A 17,202-nucleotide genomic window follows, 5' to 3' on the forward strand; every position below is an offset into this window, starting at 1 on the left:
GCAAATTAAGCCCAGAAGCATCTTTATTTAGTAACAGTGTAACAAGGATCACTGTCCAATTAAACATAATCACAGGATATAATCTAACCATTATTAGTTCCTGAGTACGAACAAGAGGTTTAGGGGAATTAATCCCTCTGCCTAAATTATATTTAGTGGACAAGCCAGGCAAGATCAAAACGGCGAAGAGCTACTTACTCCCCTCCTTGGTGTGCTCCTAACACAGTCACAACATCCTCAACTACAGAGCCCAGCAGCAGTCCGGTTGCTGTGTTCCCTTCTTGGGAAGGGAAAGCTTAACTAACAGCACATAAATTGCCTTTTCCTATGAAATTTTGCCCCAAGATTTCTTTTCCCAAATGCCTAACTGCATAGAAAGCAATCACCATACATTTTGAGTAAAATACAAAGTGCAAAAACCATAGAGCAATTACCGTCTGAGGCCCATTGTTTTCTGTGGAATTTGAAACCATCTTTATCAGCGAGTTCCAAGATGGGTCAGCAGCATGAGGCCCGTTAAAGATGGGGCCTCCAGTACCATCTGTGATGGGGGCTACAGGAGGAATTATGGCGTTCCCATACACAGAAAAAGGCATTCCCTGAGGGGAAGGAAAAGGACAGTCAGGGTGCTTTCACAAATGCCACTACTAGTGCATGGACAGAAGGACAAAAGGGGATTCATGCTGAGTATTGGGGCCAAGGAGGTCATTACCCCAACTTTTGGGAAGTCCATGTATCCTGCAGGGACGGGCTGATGGAATGTACCGGAAGGCGTTACGATTCCCGTGCTGTCTCTCTCCATGGCTTGGTGCGAGAAGACGCCTGGATCAGACATGGGCCTGTGGATCATGTGGCTGCCCATGCCGCTGTGACACCAGTCCACTTTATCTGCCAGCACAGAGACACGGCGTTAGCAGGGCACCCTCCGCGCCCGCCGGCCAGCCTGCCGCTCTCAGCCCCCACCCGCACCACAGCTCAGAGCACACGGCATGGATGGAGAACACCAGCAGGGAGTGCCACCTGCAGGGCCAGGAGCCCTGAGCCGCTGCCAGGAGGTTGGGACAGTTACCTGCAACCAGAGCGTTGCCCCTGCAACTTTCCTCCATTTCAACAGCAAAGCTGGAATTTGGGCTAACTCTCCCTCCTCCAAAAACCTCAATTCCTCGTGTCTTTGGTGCTGTGGAAAGGGTATGTACACTATGAAGACTATTTGCTCTACTTCACTATCATCTTCCATTAATTACTTAATATTCTAAGGGACACAGAAGTATCTGTGCAAACCAAAACCAGAAAATCACAAACTGCAGATATGGGTTCATGTGCTAATTCTGTGGATTCATCAGATGCACTTTGGTATTCGTGCTACAGTTCAAATCCCAGACATTCAAAAATCCAATTTTCAAAACAAAACATTAAAAAAATTATTTGGAGAAGGGGTACAGAAACATTTCTGAGGCACCCTAATACTCAAGTAGAGAAGAGCCAATCCCATTGTGAAATGAAAATCAAAATGTTGAAGTAGTTGACCGGAGCAGAAAGAAAGCAGCATCCCAAAAACCAAGACAGGCACAAAGGACAACTTTTATAGCCACACAATACAAATAAATAGTGAGTTTATCTGGGAAAAGAACACCAAGGAAATAAACTAGGATTTGTATTTGGGAAAAAATTCCAGCACAGTCAATCAATTAAAACCTTCAGCTGTCTGGACTCAGTCAAGAAGCAGAACAGATTGCTCTGAACAATGGAGCAGTTCCAATCCTTGCAGGTTTTCCAGAGCAGATTGGATAAATCCCTGAGCAATTCAGACAGAACCCATGGCAAACCCCATTTTGTGCATGAGGCTGACAGGACATCCAGAGGTCCAATCCAACACAGTCTCAATATTCATATCCCCCATCCCAAGCAAAAAAACCCTAAAGAAATTAAAAATGAACTCCCCACAAAAACTCAATCAATATGAAAAAAGTTCATCAGTCTCCCAAAAATTGCATCCAAGACTCCTGACAAGTTTGGTAAGAAAAGCTGTAGGATGACTAACTGAAATTGTTAATAAGATCTGAAATATGAAATTTTATGTGACTCCAGGTGAGCCAAGAGCCTTGTGGCAGTAGAAGGCAAACGGCTGAAAAGAACACAGGAAATCCAAATGTGGAATATCACTTTATAAAAGCACATCCTCAGCACAAAAAGTTCTACCTTAGCTACAAATTAAATATTAACTTCTACTGTACAAACAACCTCTATCAACAAGAAACTCCAGACAGTTCTCTTGTGACACCTTAATTTCCCCTCTTCCTAAATTCAATGATCCTCACTGTGTTCATCCCTGGAAGGTCTGTTTTTATTTTTCCTGCTCCTACCTGGGAGTACCAAATCTTCATAGGCAGGACATATCAGAACCCCCAAGGGCTTCAGAAACCTTGTTAAACCAATTAAGTGGACAGGAAGGCTAGAGAAGCCCTTGCTCCAAACCCTTTGGAAAGAACATTTCTGTGTTTTCAGGCACTCACTTCTGCATGATCCTGTGCTGAAGACAAGTTTGGCAAACACAACGGTGTGATCAACTCAAGTGCATCTATGAACAACACCTACCTTGACTGCCACCTATACCTTCGAAGGACCAGATCCCACTGTGTCCCACTGGAGCAGCCAAGTTGCTCCCAATTACAGAAGGAGTAGACGTTCCAGTTTGTCTAATACGTGCAGACCGTTCAGTCCCAATAGGAACAGGAACTTTTCTGTCCTGAGAAACGTTACTGGGTTTTTCTGATCCCAAGGACACTGCTGAAGGGGTGGGAGAGGGTGCTCGTACTCCAGAGGACACGGACTGAGCAGGAGATTCTGCAAGGAGAGCAACAGGAGCACTAAAGTGATGGCAGCCAGATCCCACAAATGTATCCTTAAATGTCCAACAGCTGACAAGGGGGAGCTGGTTAATGCCACATTCATCCACCTCAGGATAATTTTCTTTCCAGATCACAGAAATATTCCACCACTGATTTAGCCCCTTATATAAAATGCTTATTATGCCCTGGTAGCTCAGCCACTAGAGGACACACACCACAAAACCTTAACTAAGCATCATTGTCCATCAGCAACACAGGATTTGAGGATTATATCTTACACCAGAGCTGAAATAAGCCCAAATAAACTCATGTCTTTGTTGGGTTTGTTTCTTCTTCTTCTTTTTGATTTGTTTCCTGGGATTTTTGTTTGGTGGGGTTTTTTTTGGTTTTGGTTTTTTTTTTTTTTTTTTTGGTAATTGTTTTTGCCTATGAACACGTTCCCTATACTGCAGGGGCCAAAGGTAGAGGAAGGTACCAGAACCTGCCCTGAAGATATTCTCCCAGAATTCCTTATGCAGGACAATTTTATTTACACAGCAGCTTCTCAGCAGCTTCCTGCTGACCAGAACTCACCATTTGATGCTGATGAACATGGAGGCAATAAACTAAGAGGGGAAAAATGCTGTCTGTTAAAATTAGCAGCTGCAGGCGCTCCACCCAGCGGTGTCCCGGGCGCGTAGATCTGCCCTCCCGACAGGTTTGAGGCAAAGGTCCCCAGGTGTGTAGAAGAAGGTGTTACAGAAGCATAGGGAGAATCCATACTGACAATACCTGCGAGAGAAAATGGGCACAAGTGACTCCCACAGGTCCAACACTCCAGCAAGAGGTCGCCCATATAATGGAAATAGAAAGGAAAACTTTTATCCAATCTGTCTTTGGGAGTGTGTGCTACAGTTTTCCAAAGGAAACTGGAGCATAAAGCTTCACACTCTGCAAATCTATTTGGTATGTGGCAGTTGTGCTCTACACTTAAATCAAGAATGATTCTTCCTTAACATCAAATGCCACCAATTAGCCAAGACAGTCAAAATACAGGAATTACTGCTCCCTTCATGTCCTCTTCAATGAGGAAAGTAAAAAATAAAATCTTAGGGATCTAAGACTTATGCATTTGTGTATATTAGGGACATATAGGGCCCTAATCAAAATGCTGACTAGTATATCAAGATGAAAAAATTCAACACCATCATATTCACAAAACGGGAAAGAAAGTGCTGTTCCATCTTTCACACCATTAACAGATCGGTGGTACTACAAAAACAGGCAAAGATGGTCCAAACCATGTATGTACTTTCTGGAAGCTACATAACAGATTCTGTGACAACCCCTTGGCCTCCGTTTTGGGCAGAAAGCTCAACAGTACACTAAAAAATGCAGGCAGTCAAGGAAATGACATTTTTTGGATCCAATTTTGAAATTAAGAGAACACATCTCTTGTAAGTTACAAGTTCATAGCAAAGCACCACTTTTTTTACCATACTAGCCCTTGGAAAATGCTGCATATTTTTCTGCAGTCTCAGGACAAGGTATCACAAAATGGCACAGTCACTATCTGATAGGGAAGGGAGGAGGAAATGAGAGTGTTTCATTATCTCAGCTATTGGAGAGGAACAGACTGGAATGGCAAAGCCCCCGTTTTACCAAGCCCATCAGCTGCCAAACAGTTACTAGATTTGACAGGGCACTTGAAATGAACTCAGCTTAAAAACCACAAGAATAAATTGTATTATTATGGTAGGGACACAAGCCAGAGACTTACCTGAGGGACTTGGAGCTGGCCTCTGTAACGGTGGCCTAAAACCTGGGGCTTTGGAAGTATCAGACTGATGTAATGGATCTGAATTTGGCAAAAATGAGGACTTAGCTGAGAGCATGGATTCTGGTGTTGTCTGAGAGGAAACGACGGACCCACCCCAGAAGGCATGAGCAGACGTGGGGCTGTTCTCAAACAACGTACTAAAGGGCCCAAAAGGCAGAGTAGCACTGAAGTTGTTCCCCATGGGCTTGTTCGCTGGGTGGGCCGAATTCTGAGAAGCACTTTGTGTACTTAAGGTAGAAGGAAGCTGCACTGAAGAAGGAACGCTGTGGGGCCTTTTGATGTGGTTAACGTTGAGGACTGCGACAGAGGAGTTTTGCACAGGAGCTGGATTCTTGGGGACGCTGCCAGTTGCATGGACAGGCGGTCTGATGGCTGGGGTTTCCATCTTGGCTGGGGGCTGAGCAGACCCCATGGCAGGCTGGGACACGGGGTAGGTCATGGCAGCGTTGCTCGCGCCTACCGCCGGAGCGGATGAGCTCGTCGATAAATTTGGAGGCACAACCATGCGAGGATCTGGTGCAGGAACCTGAGGTTGCTGGAGAGGGGGCCTGGCCTCTGGCAGAGGAGCTCCGGGAGGCTGCTGATGAGCAGGATGCACAGAGGAGCTGCTGGTCCCAGGATTGGGCTGCCTGCTGCTGGTCGAGCCGCCCGCATCCACCGCAGGCGGGCTCCCCACGTCTGGCTCAGACGGAGGCGCACCTTTGTTGGGAGAGGCTGCCGCGCAGTCGGGAGGACTGCTCCTGGAGACGCCCGCCGGCTGCGCAGGAGGAGAGGGAGATGAGGGGGAAGATGCAGGGTAGTGTTCTTTGGCAGTAGGAGTCGGATACGTGGTGTTCGTGGGCGCCGTGCTCGTGTTGCTCGCTGTGGTCGTCACGGTGGTGGTGGTGGCGTTGGACGTCTTCACCACCGTGACGAACAGCTGCCTCCTGACCGAAGGGGAGCTCGGGTTGCCGCTCGCCGAAGATCCAGGCACAGTAGAAGCCACTGAAGTTGTCGTTGCCGTGGGACTCGTGGTCAAAGAACTTGCTGAATTCACCTGAGAACCGCTGCTGTTCTGGCTGTTGTGGCGAGGCACCATGTGAGGTTTCGGCGAGTTCGTAGCTCGGGCGGGGCTCAGCGGCCTGACGGGAAACGGACCCCACGTGGACTGGGCTGGTGGGAAGGTACCTCCGAAGTGCGTCATGGGCAGCCGCGGCGGACGGATCTGCTGGAACGTCTGAGCAGCGAGGAGCGCGTGTGCAAACTGCGGAGGAGGATACGCCAGCGGAAGAGAAACTTGGAAACCAGGCCGCACGTTGTTCACGGGGTTCTTAATGCTTTTATGAGTGGATGCTGAGGAGATTGCAGGCACGGTGAGCGCGGAGGCGGTCTGAGATGTTGACGAAGCAGCTACAGTGGTCACTTTGATGCCCACGAGAGAACTGTTAGCAGCTGTAGTGGTGGAAGGTGTCGAGGACCCTATTTTGGAATTTACAGTTGAACTTTTCAAACGGTTCTTTGGAATAAGTTCATCTATTTCCTTATCTGGATCCTTAATCAGAGCGTTGATCAACTGTGTGGCCTGTCTGGTTGACTCTGTGCCACCCCTACAAAAAAAAAAAGGACAGAAAAAGCGCATCTAAAGCATTTAAGCATGTTATAGCCAAAGACCTCCCACACACAACCCAACCAGTCTGCTATCATCCCAACACAAATCTGAAAATAACTCTCTATCCAAAAACCGAGCTTGGCACAGTCCTGCTGCAGACAGCTACTCAAGAAGTTCAAGGGGAATGCCCCAAATCCCAAAAAACTCAAATGGATAAAATATTTGCTTCCCTAAATATTCGTATTTCACCATGTACTAACAAGCCCAAACACAGAACCCCAACATTTATGTTTCACCTTATCTCACAAGCTGTCTTTTGTACCTGCTGGTGGTTGTACTCTGTTTCCCCACCCCATTCATCTCCCCTGCTTCTAAGAGATCTTCCAAGGAACAACCAGATCAAGCCTTTAATTTTCCTATGCAGACAAACATTCTACAAGGAGAAAATACCCACAGGACGGACCAATGCAGGATCCTGTTTACCTTATTGTGATGATTCGGTCTCCAGTTTTATCCTTCTGTTTGTCAATATCTATATGTGCTCCCGTGCACTCCCGGATCGCGTTGATGTTACATCCTCCTCTGCCAATAACTCTGGAAATCACAGTTGATGGGACAGAAACCTTCTTGGACCTATATAAAAAAGAAACAACATTAAGTAGGAAACACTTCCACGGCAAGAAGCTGTGGGCAGGCTGGTCAAAAGCATACTGTATTTTCTGATTCAACTCATGCAGCAGCAGCTTTGTGAGATCTCAAACCCACTAAGAAGGTCATTCAGTAACTCCAAGCAGGGCTACACAAAGGACAGCATCAAAGGGAATTAGGGGAATTATTCTGCTTACCTTCTCACAACTTCCTTCCAACCTTCTTCTCTTTTCTGACCACGTTTAGGACTAGCAATGGTTAGCTTTCCGTTTGGAGAAGAAAGGGGAGAAGGAGCGGATTTTGTGCAAGTGGACAAGGAATTACTTGTCACTTCATTAATAACTTCAGATAACCTGCAAAAGAAATTAAATGCTGTCATTATGTGGGGGAGAAAAAAAGGATGACTTGCATTTTGCATTCATGGTCACAGGAACTTACTTGATGGATGACTTGCCAGGCACTGCTTTCCTCTCATCCTTTGGACAAGTGACGAGCACCGATGGTTGCTTTTTGTTGCTCTGTGTGTTAGTGACAGCTGTGGAGGAATGATTGTCACTTTTGTGGCTGCTGTTGCTATTGCTGCTCTCATCGCTGCAGCTGGAGATCCTCATATTGTCACTGTCACCACTCTCGCTAGTGCTGCTGCTCTTGGATTCCCCATTCACCTTCTCAGGTTGGCTATAGGAAATGGGAAGCTGATCATCGAATATGATCTGAACATTATCAGGGGTTACTTTGTTTTTCCTGTTTTTCCTCTTGGAGCTCGTTGTGGTGATGGTGTTATTCCTCTTCCCATGAGAACCTGCTAACGTTGTCCAGGTTGCAGATATACCTATGGTGGTGGTGGTGGTAGCACTGGGAGGCTCCATTGGAACCTCAGGATCATCTGATAGAAGAGTAAAGAAAAAGCAGGAGTAACTTAGCTGGTCTCAGGAAACTTGAGTATTTTGCCTTCCAAATCACACCTGTCCTATCAAAAAACTTTAGGACTGAATTTTTTACAAAGCTCCAAGAAACATACAAAACCCTTGACTATGAGACATCCATAAATCTATTACAGATGTCATACCAGCTCATAATGAATTTCATTCTTTTCTTGGAATAATTGCAGTAATCACCTTCAGCTTTTAATTTCTCCTTCTCCTGAGCAGCTTGAAGTTCAAAATTCTCTTTATTTTTTGCTTCTATTTCTTCTAGTTTTCGCCTTTGTTCTTCTTTTTTCTTCCTCCTTTTCTCTTTTCTCTTCTCTCTTTTGGCAGCCAGAGCCAGTCTCCTGCTTTCTTCCCTTAGCTACAAGTCAAGCACATGGAACAACATTACAAGATGTCCCATGCATTTCAAGAAATCCAAATGCTTTTTATTTCCTTGGACTTTTCTGTTTTATTTCTACTACAGTACTATGGTTTTTAGTAGATTAGTTCTTTTTTTAATATTTAGGATAGAAAATTTTGTTTAGACCTAAAATCCATATGAATGACTAGAAAATGCCACATATTTTTTCTGACAAATCATATTCAGAAATCCTTCTTTTGGTACGGAGGAAATAGTTACAGTGGCATTTCCTGATGCAATGTCTCTGAATAATAGCAAAGTTCAAGAGTTACCTGAACAACAAGATGCTCAGCTCTGGACACTCCAATTATGGTCACTACACACACTCCTATACCCCAATAAATACTTTTACCGACCTTATCATCTTGAAGGAACGTGAAATTGGAATTTTAAGAGAGAAATATTCCCAGCTGCAACTCTTTCCACTTGCCTTCTCCAAGTCCAGTTCCTCTAGCAGAATGCTTGCATTTTTGTTGGCTTCTGCAGCCTGTCTATCTTTGGCTTGAACGATTGACTCCATGCACAGGTGGCACTTCTTCAGCATCTCCTGAAATGACAAAGCACATTGAGAACGAAGTGCCATGTGTTCTCATTCCTTGCTGTTTTTCCTCAAAAATTCCAATAGGAGTCATGCTCTGGCTGAAAGATGGTGGCCAATGAGCTGAAGAGAGGTCATATCACTGTCTCTGAAGCTGAGACACAACACTTTTCCTTGCCAAGTGTTTTCTTCCCCCCATCTTACCTTATCAGTGATGGTCGCTATGTATCTCATGCACTCCGAGTCGGAGGGGAACTGGTTCACCTCTTTCACCAGGTAACGCACCACTTTCACATGACCCTGCAAAACAAATTTCAGGGACAACACTGTCTATCAGACCAGCTGCCTCTGGTTTACTGAGAAACACTTCAGCCCCAGCACTCCTTGCAAAATATTTATTTGCAACTCCTCAGCACATGAAGCTCTCAACACATTTTTTGAGATCTTTCTCACCTTTGGAACTAGTGAGGCACATTTCTGCACATTTCTGACACCAGAGAAGGCAAGTAATTACCTCTCGTCAGGTTGCCCTTACTCCACAAGTACCTGCACAAACTTCTGCCTTTTTTGGGGCAGTTTTCAGATGCCCAACTCTAACAGCTTAACAGCTACAGGCTTCTGCAATGTTTGCAGTACTGCAACACCTCAACTACACTCTCTTACTTACAGAAATCATTTGTAGACTCTAATCAGGTTAAACCACACTTTCTGGACCAAAGTCCTCACCCTCCCTTACCTAAGGAACCAATCCTATCTCCCCCCAGTTCTATCACACAGAAACAGACACCAGAACCAGACTCACTGCACTGCCTATAAAGCAAACTGCAATTAGAAATGAACTCTGATATTACACAGGTGACACACAGATCTGTTTCTAAAGATTCAAAGCCAATTAAAATTAACTGAGATATTATTAAATATCTAGATTCTGTCAGTATGTTCTACTTCTAACAGCTATGTAGGGATGAGCAAGACAATCCTAGCTAAGAGCCAAGGTAAACTTCACAATCTACCTTTCGGAAGGCTGCCATGAGAGGAGTTATTTTCCTGTTATCAGCTGCATCCACGTCTGCTCCAGCCTGGACCAGCAGTTGGACAACATCAAGATGCCCCCCGTTTGCTGCCAGCCACAGTGGAGTATTCCCCTTCTTGTTCCTCACATCGATGTGGGCTCCCCTACAAAACCAAACACATTCCTGCATTTAGGCAAAAGGAAGCACTCTGACCCCAAGAAGAACTTTAAGAGTACCTGAGATAAATTAAATTATCTGGTAAAAATCAGACACACAGAACACTTCCCATTTCCTGACCTTTACTGGCTATTTGGAAAATTACAGTATATTAGGAAAATGAAGCCTAAACAGAGCCACATTTTCCTTTAAGCTGCTCACTTGCCAACACCATACCTGCTAATGAGGAGCTCACAGAACTTGTAGTGGCCTTTGTCTGCTGCAATGGTTAAAGCTGTGTCTCTGGATGAGGGTACTGGGGGAGCGTTGACATCTGCACCTTTGTCCAGCAAGACCCTGCCCACTTCTGCATATCCCCCAGAAGCTGCTTCCATCAACGGTGTGAGACCAGTCTGGGACAACAAGCAGGAGAAAGAAGCCATCATTGAGGGGTGAATGGCTTACCTGAGACACAGTATTTATCTGACTCACAAACATAATGGATTGCTGTCCTTATACTTGTAAGCGCCTCAAGATGAATCAACACTTTTCTGAAAAAACACATTTTTTTATGAGCTTTGCAACCACCAAAATCTCAGCTGTTAAATGCAGCTATTTTTTTCTATATGATATCTGGTTCAGTTCAGTTATCTGGACTAGAGAACTGGAGAAGCTGACTTGCACAGAGGCGGGAAAATCAGGTACTAACACAGACACGGTGACTTACAAGCACCATTCTCTGGAGACCCCTCCAGCTGTTTGCTCTTTACCTTGGCTCTGTGTTCTACGTTAGCTTTTCTATCAAGCAGCAGGCTGACCACCTCAGTTCTTCCTTGAAAACAGGCCAGAGTCAGAGCTGTATTCCTGTTGGTCTCGATCTGGGCATTTATATCAGAGCCCATGTCCAGTAACAGCTTGACAGCAGCAGTGTGCCCATTCATGGCTGCCAGCATCAAGGGAGAAATGCCCAATTTGCTACCAGTTCTGAAAGAGAGGAAAGAAAGAACCAAAATTGATTTTAAGGTCATTTCAGAAATGTGACTATAATAAACTGTTGGAGGCAGGGTACTTACACAAGACTGAAAAATCAGCTGCAAACCAACTTCTACTGAATCTACAAAAGGTTCTGCACAGCAGCATGGTTTGGCAAACCGACGGGCATCTCTTATGAGGTGTGCTTGTAACTTATAGCCTGTGCTTGGCCCTTTCCCTGTACCCGTGCAGCTCACACCTGAGCTGTTTTCTACCTCCCAACAGATGCAAAAGCATGGCATAAATGCACACACAGAGAGAAACTACACAGGGAAAACACACACACTTTCCTCACATAACTCACAACCAAGCACATGAGATAAGGGCTGTAAAGGGAACTTGCCTGGAATTGATTTCTGCCCCAGCATTCAGCAGAATCTTGATAATGTTCACGTAGCCACCTGAGGCGGCAAGGCTCAAAGGTGTGTAATCAGACACATTCCTGTGCTCCTTGTTTGCCCCTCGAGCTAGCAGCAACTCCACCACCTGCAGTGTTGCAACAAACAACATCTGGTTTTCTCCCAAACTTGCAAATCTATTCAAGACAAATGCTTTTTAGACCTTAATGTTCTGTTGGAACATGTCAAAGGTAAGAAAGTTGCTTTTATCAGTTGCTTTGCTATACTCCTTGCCTTGATGACCGGATGAGGCCACACCTGTGATCCCAAAAAAAGCTTCCTTTAAAAAAAAAAAAAAATCAATCATGGCTGCTTGTGAGTCTGCCAAATTCAACAGCACAGTAAGAAAAAGCAGATCTCCTCAGGATTATTTCAGCTGTCTTTAAAGCCTGCCAGACCCAGAGATTCAGTTTCAATATGGTGCACAAAGTACTCCTGCTTTTTTGCCTCTCCTGCAGAGGACTTGACAAGAAACTGAACTGTCTAGCAACTTAAAATCACAGTGTACATTAAGGTGAAAACCCATGGTGTCACTTCCAGTGCAATGTTACATTTGCTTCACTTTCAGGTTTTAAGCATTAAAAAAGTTTAGATCAGACCTGCACAATTCTCAATCAGAATGTTTCTCCATTAAATCCTAGAATAAATATAGTGTCAAACCCCAAATTTGGGCAGGAGGGTATTCCTGACATCATCTCTGGTGCCCAAAGGCCAGATTTTTCCCATTTTTTTCCCCCAAAAACTATGACAAGGCTCATATATGGAACCCATTTGTGTCCAACTCCTGATTCTCAGCAAGAACACTCATAAAAGCATTCATTTCATATCTACATCTAATTATGCTGGTAAAAGTCCCATAATGGGGAACTAATGACTGCATTCACGAGGATACCTGCACAGCACCAGTCCAGTTATCAAAAGAGAAAAAGCAGTCTATATGAGACACATGGTAATGTGTAAATTGGAAAACGTGAAGGTCTTTGCATCTTTTTGAAACACATGTGGCTGTATCTTTTCTGGAAGATTCTTGTACTGTACTGACACAATATGTCATTGACACACTGCTGAAGATTTAAGGTTTACTTTACCTCTTGCCTCCCTCCTGAACAAGCCAAAGACAAGGGAGTGTCCTTGGTTCTCTCAGACTGTGCTTCAATATCAGCTCCATTATCCAGCAGGATTTCTACAACACCCACATGGCCGGCTGTAGCAGCCAAAATAAGTGGAGTAAACCCTGAAAAAGAAAACATGACAGGAGTTAAACCACCACAAGAGCAAGCCTAAAGGTTTCACATGAAGTCCAGGCTTACTGGGGATTTATTTAGTGGGACACACTGGCAAAGCAGACAGGGTTTGTACTGCCATGGTGAGATACCCACCTTTCTTGTCCCTGTGTTCAATGTTAGCTCCTCTCTCCAGCAGGGTTTGTACCAGTTCTTCATGGCCACCAGCACAAGCCAGCGTCAAGGCTGTGTCATGGTTACTCTCAGTCTAAACCAAACAGACATAGACACAAGATAAATACTTGCTTTATCGAGTACAGCCCCTGTTATGGTGCACATTAGCCAAAACAACTGTACCCCTGCCAAAAGGAAAAGCTTCTATAAGCTAAGGGCATGTTTATGGATGCCCCCCTTGACAGCTGTGTGCAAGTTCATGACAGGATTCTACCTCTCAAGGCAGCTCTGCTGGGAGATTTAAGAAGAAATCCTTAAGAAGAACTGAGATTCTTCAAGAACTGAGCTTTCATCTGTGCTCTGCTAACCAGATTAACTTCTTTACTACTGCTTGACTGTGACCTTTAGATGGTATAATGAAGATAAGAATTGTCTTTAATTCTTAGCACTCCAGTTCAGGAGTGCCAAAGACTTCATTAGGGCAGAATCCAAGCCAAGTGCCATAAGCAACTAAGTAGCAAGGGCTGATTTTCCAGCGGTTTCTCTCCTTTCTCCATGCTACTTAATTCTCAGTCATGTTATGTATAGCACAGAGCTGTGCACAGATATATGCCAGTTAGAATGTGTATGCTTTTTGCTCATGGCCAGCTAGCTCCAAGTCAACATAAAGTTACCCTTTTAACAACTATTTTCAATATAGAAAAGCCTTTCCCTAAGTGGAAATGAGAGCTTGAATTATCTCCTCTTGCTAAAAAAAACCCACAGCAATTACTAGTTTCAAGACTTTCTGGTCAACAACTTGGAAGCACAACCAAAAACTCTGTGTGCAATACTTTAAAGCTTATTTTTGTCTTAGGATACCAGGCCAGAAAACGTTTCATTTCTGTCAGTAGGCAACTCTCCTATTTCTCATAATCACACTGACAACAAAGGAATAAGAAATACAAGTGTTTAGTCATTCAGAGACTATCTTTTTGTTTGGTGAGTGCACAGAGGAAAGTGGGTTGCGACTCTCGGGGGCGTTGCTCTGGCTTTCTAAAAGCAGCAAATCCAGTCCCCAGACCTCAATCCATTATACAGCAGAGCTGTCTGCCACCACTGCATTATTCAGGATGCAGGAAAATACAGCTTTGTGCATCTGCGAGTGGCAGGCTCACCTGGGCATCGATGTCTATAGCAGGGTAGATGGGCAGCATGGCTGAAGGAGAAATGATGGGACTCGGAGTCGGCGTCTGAGGTTGGGACACTGAGGTTGCAATGCTGTGGGTAGGAGTGTTTGACATTGCAGATGCTCTTCCACTCACTGCTGTTGGACAGAAAAACCACACTTAGTCAAAGCAAAACACTTCCCAAGTGTAATGTGACAATAAAGGGACAGTGGGATCAACTCCCACCGACAGATGGAACTCCTTAAAAACTCGTTTTCCACAAATATATGTATTCCACACATTGAGCCCAACCTTTGATCCTTTAACTGTTAGAATTTGAGCTATTGAAAAGGTTTACTGTATTCAAAGAAAGAGTTAAGTATCAGATTGACATGTTTTTAAAGCCCACCACAAGATTTTTTTTTATTTTTTTTTTTTTAAACCCAAATACCTTTCCTACAACAAATCAGCCATTATTTGGACCTGGAGCTCCATACCTTTGGAAGCAGGGCTGCAGAGCAAGTCCAACCAACGGGTATCTATGCAATTTTTCTTAAAATAGTTAAAATGTTTTCATGTAGAAGTCTGTCCAGCCTTCACCCCCACCTCCCATAAACATAACAAAAAAAGCAACAGGGCAGGATGCTCACACGGCAGAATTTGCTAAAACCAGAGAAGTGGAAGCTTAGTAACAGCGGGTTGCAGAGAGTTTGGTCAAGGTGTTAGGTAAGCAAAGGTAACACCACTTACAGTGATAACAGTGTATGGACATGACACAGATAGCATCGACTGCCACGCTCCCTCAAGTTCATTCTATACATGGGATGTTTAGGAGCACACGGCAAACTTGAGCCGAAAGCAGCTCTTGGGGAAAACACCCATCTTCCTAATTTTCCTCATAAGAACTCCATGTTTTTTTTCCTCTCACTTCTCCAGTGTTTCTCTGGTGTAACAGCAAAGGAGAAAGTGAAGCACCACACACTTCTGCCCAGTTGACAAAAGCACTTTAAAATGAAACAGTTTCCCAACTGATGCCACAAAACCTGTATCCTAATAGGCCCAGTTGTGTGCTCCCACCTCTACAAGGCAGCTGTATTTTACATCCTTAATGAATTTAATTTCTGGATTCCCTACACAAAATCCCAGCAAAGACGCTAATACTTGGCACCAGGAGAAACAAAGAACCCTCGACTTCTAACACAGAAAGTATAATTAACCTTGTATTTAAGACTAAGTCAGAATTCAGAACTCAAGCTCCCTTGATCTACATCTTTGAGTGCCTTTGGAAAACTTATCTCACGAATCACACACTAGGTATAGATTAAAATTATCATACTGAAGATATGCCAAAATATTTTGACACAAGGTCAAAAACTGCGTATGTTTTAAGCAGTTTCTAAGAATTCCTGCTCAAGACCCCGAAAGGGGACTGGGAAGCATATCACAGGAGACATTCGTAAATTTTCAGGCTAAAAAACAAAACCAAGTTAGTTAAGAAGGTCTCAGTTCAGGTAATGTGTACTTTTTACATTTGTAGTGAGAGGAGAAAAAAACCCAAAAAAACCCCAATCACCCCTTGTCCCAAACACAAAACAAACCCAGAAAACCAAGAGGTAAGCTTCAGCAAGAATTCACAAATTTAGTTCATATACCTACAGCATAATTCACTGGGACACAATATTCATTTTTACAGGTAATTCCTTTGATTATATTTATTTCAACATCACCTGCGTGGAGTTCAAATTTCTAATGAACATGCCAAGGGTGATGAACAGAATTTCTATGGTGTCCAAGTGAAAATATTCAAAGTTTTCAGTAACCCAAAAGGTTTTCACAGCAGTCCTGAGCACTGAGAGGAGTAACCAGCTAGCTTGATTCTACATGCTGAACACACTGACAATCAAATATTTATCTCTGCACTCTGCTCCTTGCCCTACTCTAATGGCCTAGTGGCAAAGTGAACTCAAGTCTGTACTTCACCATGGAAACATCACTAGTTCATGCCTGGGATAACCAAGTCTTCCAAGTTAGGTCACTATTGGAATATTTAGTACAGACATGACTTAGTACAGGACCACCTACACCTTAGTCAAGCTTCTTGGTTGGAAGACATCGCCAAGCATCATTTGACTACTCCAGTTCCAGTCTTGGACATTTGCTGGGGTATCAGACAATCAGCTTTGTGATTACTGATATTTGGAACAGCATTGCTCTTTAACTGATTTGCTTCTGGCTACACCTCAACTCTCTCTTAACTTGAATGAAGAAAGGACACCCTCAGAGCAGATGCCTCCTCCTCCATGCCCACTGGCCTCACCAGTGCGACATGCCCTTGTAATCCCACTTCTCCTCATGTGGTCGTCACATGTCCCACAAGTGCTGTCTTGCTGTGGGCACAGGACTGGCCTTATTCCTTGTCTCCTGTAATGTCAACAGCACACAGACAAAAACTGTTCCACATTACACAATGAGGCAAGATGAGAGACAGATTGAAAAAATACTTTACAAGGAATGTATGAGACATCTCAGCTTTTTCCAACTGGTTTCAAGCCAGCTCTACAGGCTTGTTCCACATCAGTTTCTTCTCTGCCCCCAGTTTCTCTGTAGTATCCTCAGTTATTACAAACCATGTTTGTGCCACACAGGATTAAAATCACTCTAGAGCACTTGAGATGCACAACATGCCTCAGACTGTAACTGTGCAAGCTATGTTCTGAATTCCAACACAAACACTGGGCTGCTGCTGTGCAAGAAAGGCTCCATGGATGAAACCTGAGAACCACTGCACACCTGCAATCTTGCTGGTTATTAGTTAAGAGTGTGCAAGGCAGCCCAAGGCAGGTCAGCCCAACATGAAACCAGCTCCTGCTCAGGTCCCAAGTGGGATACAACCTGATTTACCTGGGATGTTGGCACTCTATTATTATTTTTTCAGTATTGAGTCTCTGTGAAAAGCTTACAGCCTGCTTTCTGATGTATTAATTTAAACAGCTGCATTTCCAACTGACTCAACCCACAAGGTAGCTTCCAGGAATGCATTTTATCAAGTGCTTCAAGATTCCTGAAGTTCTTTGCGAAGCTCTGTGACTGGACATAATCCTTGGAATAATTTTTACTTTGTAAAAAGCTTTCTATTAAAAACAAGGTGGTTTTTCTCTTTAGATCTTTACCACACCACTTAGCAGATGCAATGTTTCCATACAAGACTTACATAACTAATCCTAAAAAATATTTCTTTTTACAAGTCTCACAGCAAGTAAAAATCTTGCCCAACATCTGAACGT

General features: G+C 44.0%; 1 protein-coding gene across 4 annotated transcripts in view; it reads right to left on the bottom strand.

Moving 5' to 3' along the window:
• ANKRD17 (ankyrin repeat domain 17) overlaps positions 1-17,202 on the bottom strand; it is a 68,914-nt gene that overhangs the window by 1,044 nt on the left and 50,668 nt on the right. For 2 of the 4 annotated variants that reach the window (XM_077783082.1, XM_021529546.2), the window contains exons 16-33: positions 13,928-14,076; positions 12,753-12,864; positions 12,462-12,607; positions 11,319-11,461; positions 10,714-10,927; positions 10,181-10,356; positions 9,788-9,950; positions 8,979-9,074; positions 8,667-8,783; positions 8,023-8,194; positions 7,343-7,790; positions 7,102-7,257; positions 6,740-6,889; positions 4,609-6,254; positions 3,423-3,620; positions 2,596-2,844; positions 713-888; positions 435-599 (exon numbers count right to left, since the gene is read on the bottom strand). In XM_077783082.1, the coding sequence (XP_077639208.1) occupies positions 435-599; positions 713-888; positions 2,596-2,844; positions 3,423-3,620; positions 4,609-6,254; positions 6,740-6,889; positions 7,102-7,257; positions 7,343-7,790; positions 8,023-8,194; positions 8,667-8,783; positions 8,979-9,074; positions 9,788-9,950; positions 10,181-10,356; positions 10,714-10,927; positions 11,319-11,461; positions 12,462-12,607; positions 12,753-12,864; positions 13,928-14,076 (4,676 nt within the window). Of the gene's footprint in view, positions 1-434; positions 600-712; positions 1,178-2,595; positions 2,845-3,422; positions 3,621-4,608; positions 6,255-6,739; positions 6,890-7,101; positions 7,258-7,342; positions 7,791-8,022; positions 8,195-8,666; positions 8,784-8,978; positions 9,075-9,787; positions 9,951-10,180; positions 10,357-10,713; positions 10,928-11,318; positions 11,462-12,461; positions 12,608-12,752; positions 12,865-13,927; positions 14,077-17,202 lie in introns of those variants that run through there. The other 2 variants (XM_021529547.2, XM_021529548.2) reach the window with 2 other exon arrangements.

Source organism: Lonchura striata, chromosome 4 (genome assembly GCF_046129695.1).
Source record: "Lonchura striata isolate bLonStr1 chromosome 4, bLonStr1.mat, whole genome shotgun sequence".
Classification (NCBI taxonomy): Eukaryota; Metazoa; Chordata; class Aves; order Passeriformes; family Estrildidae; genus Lonchura; species Lonchura striata.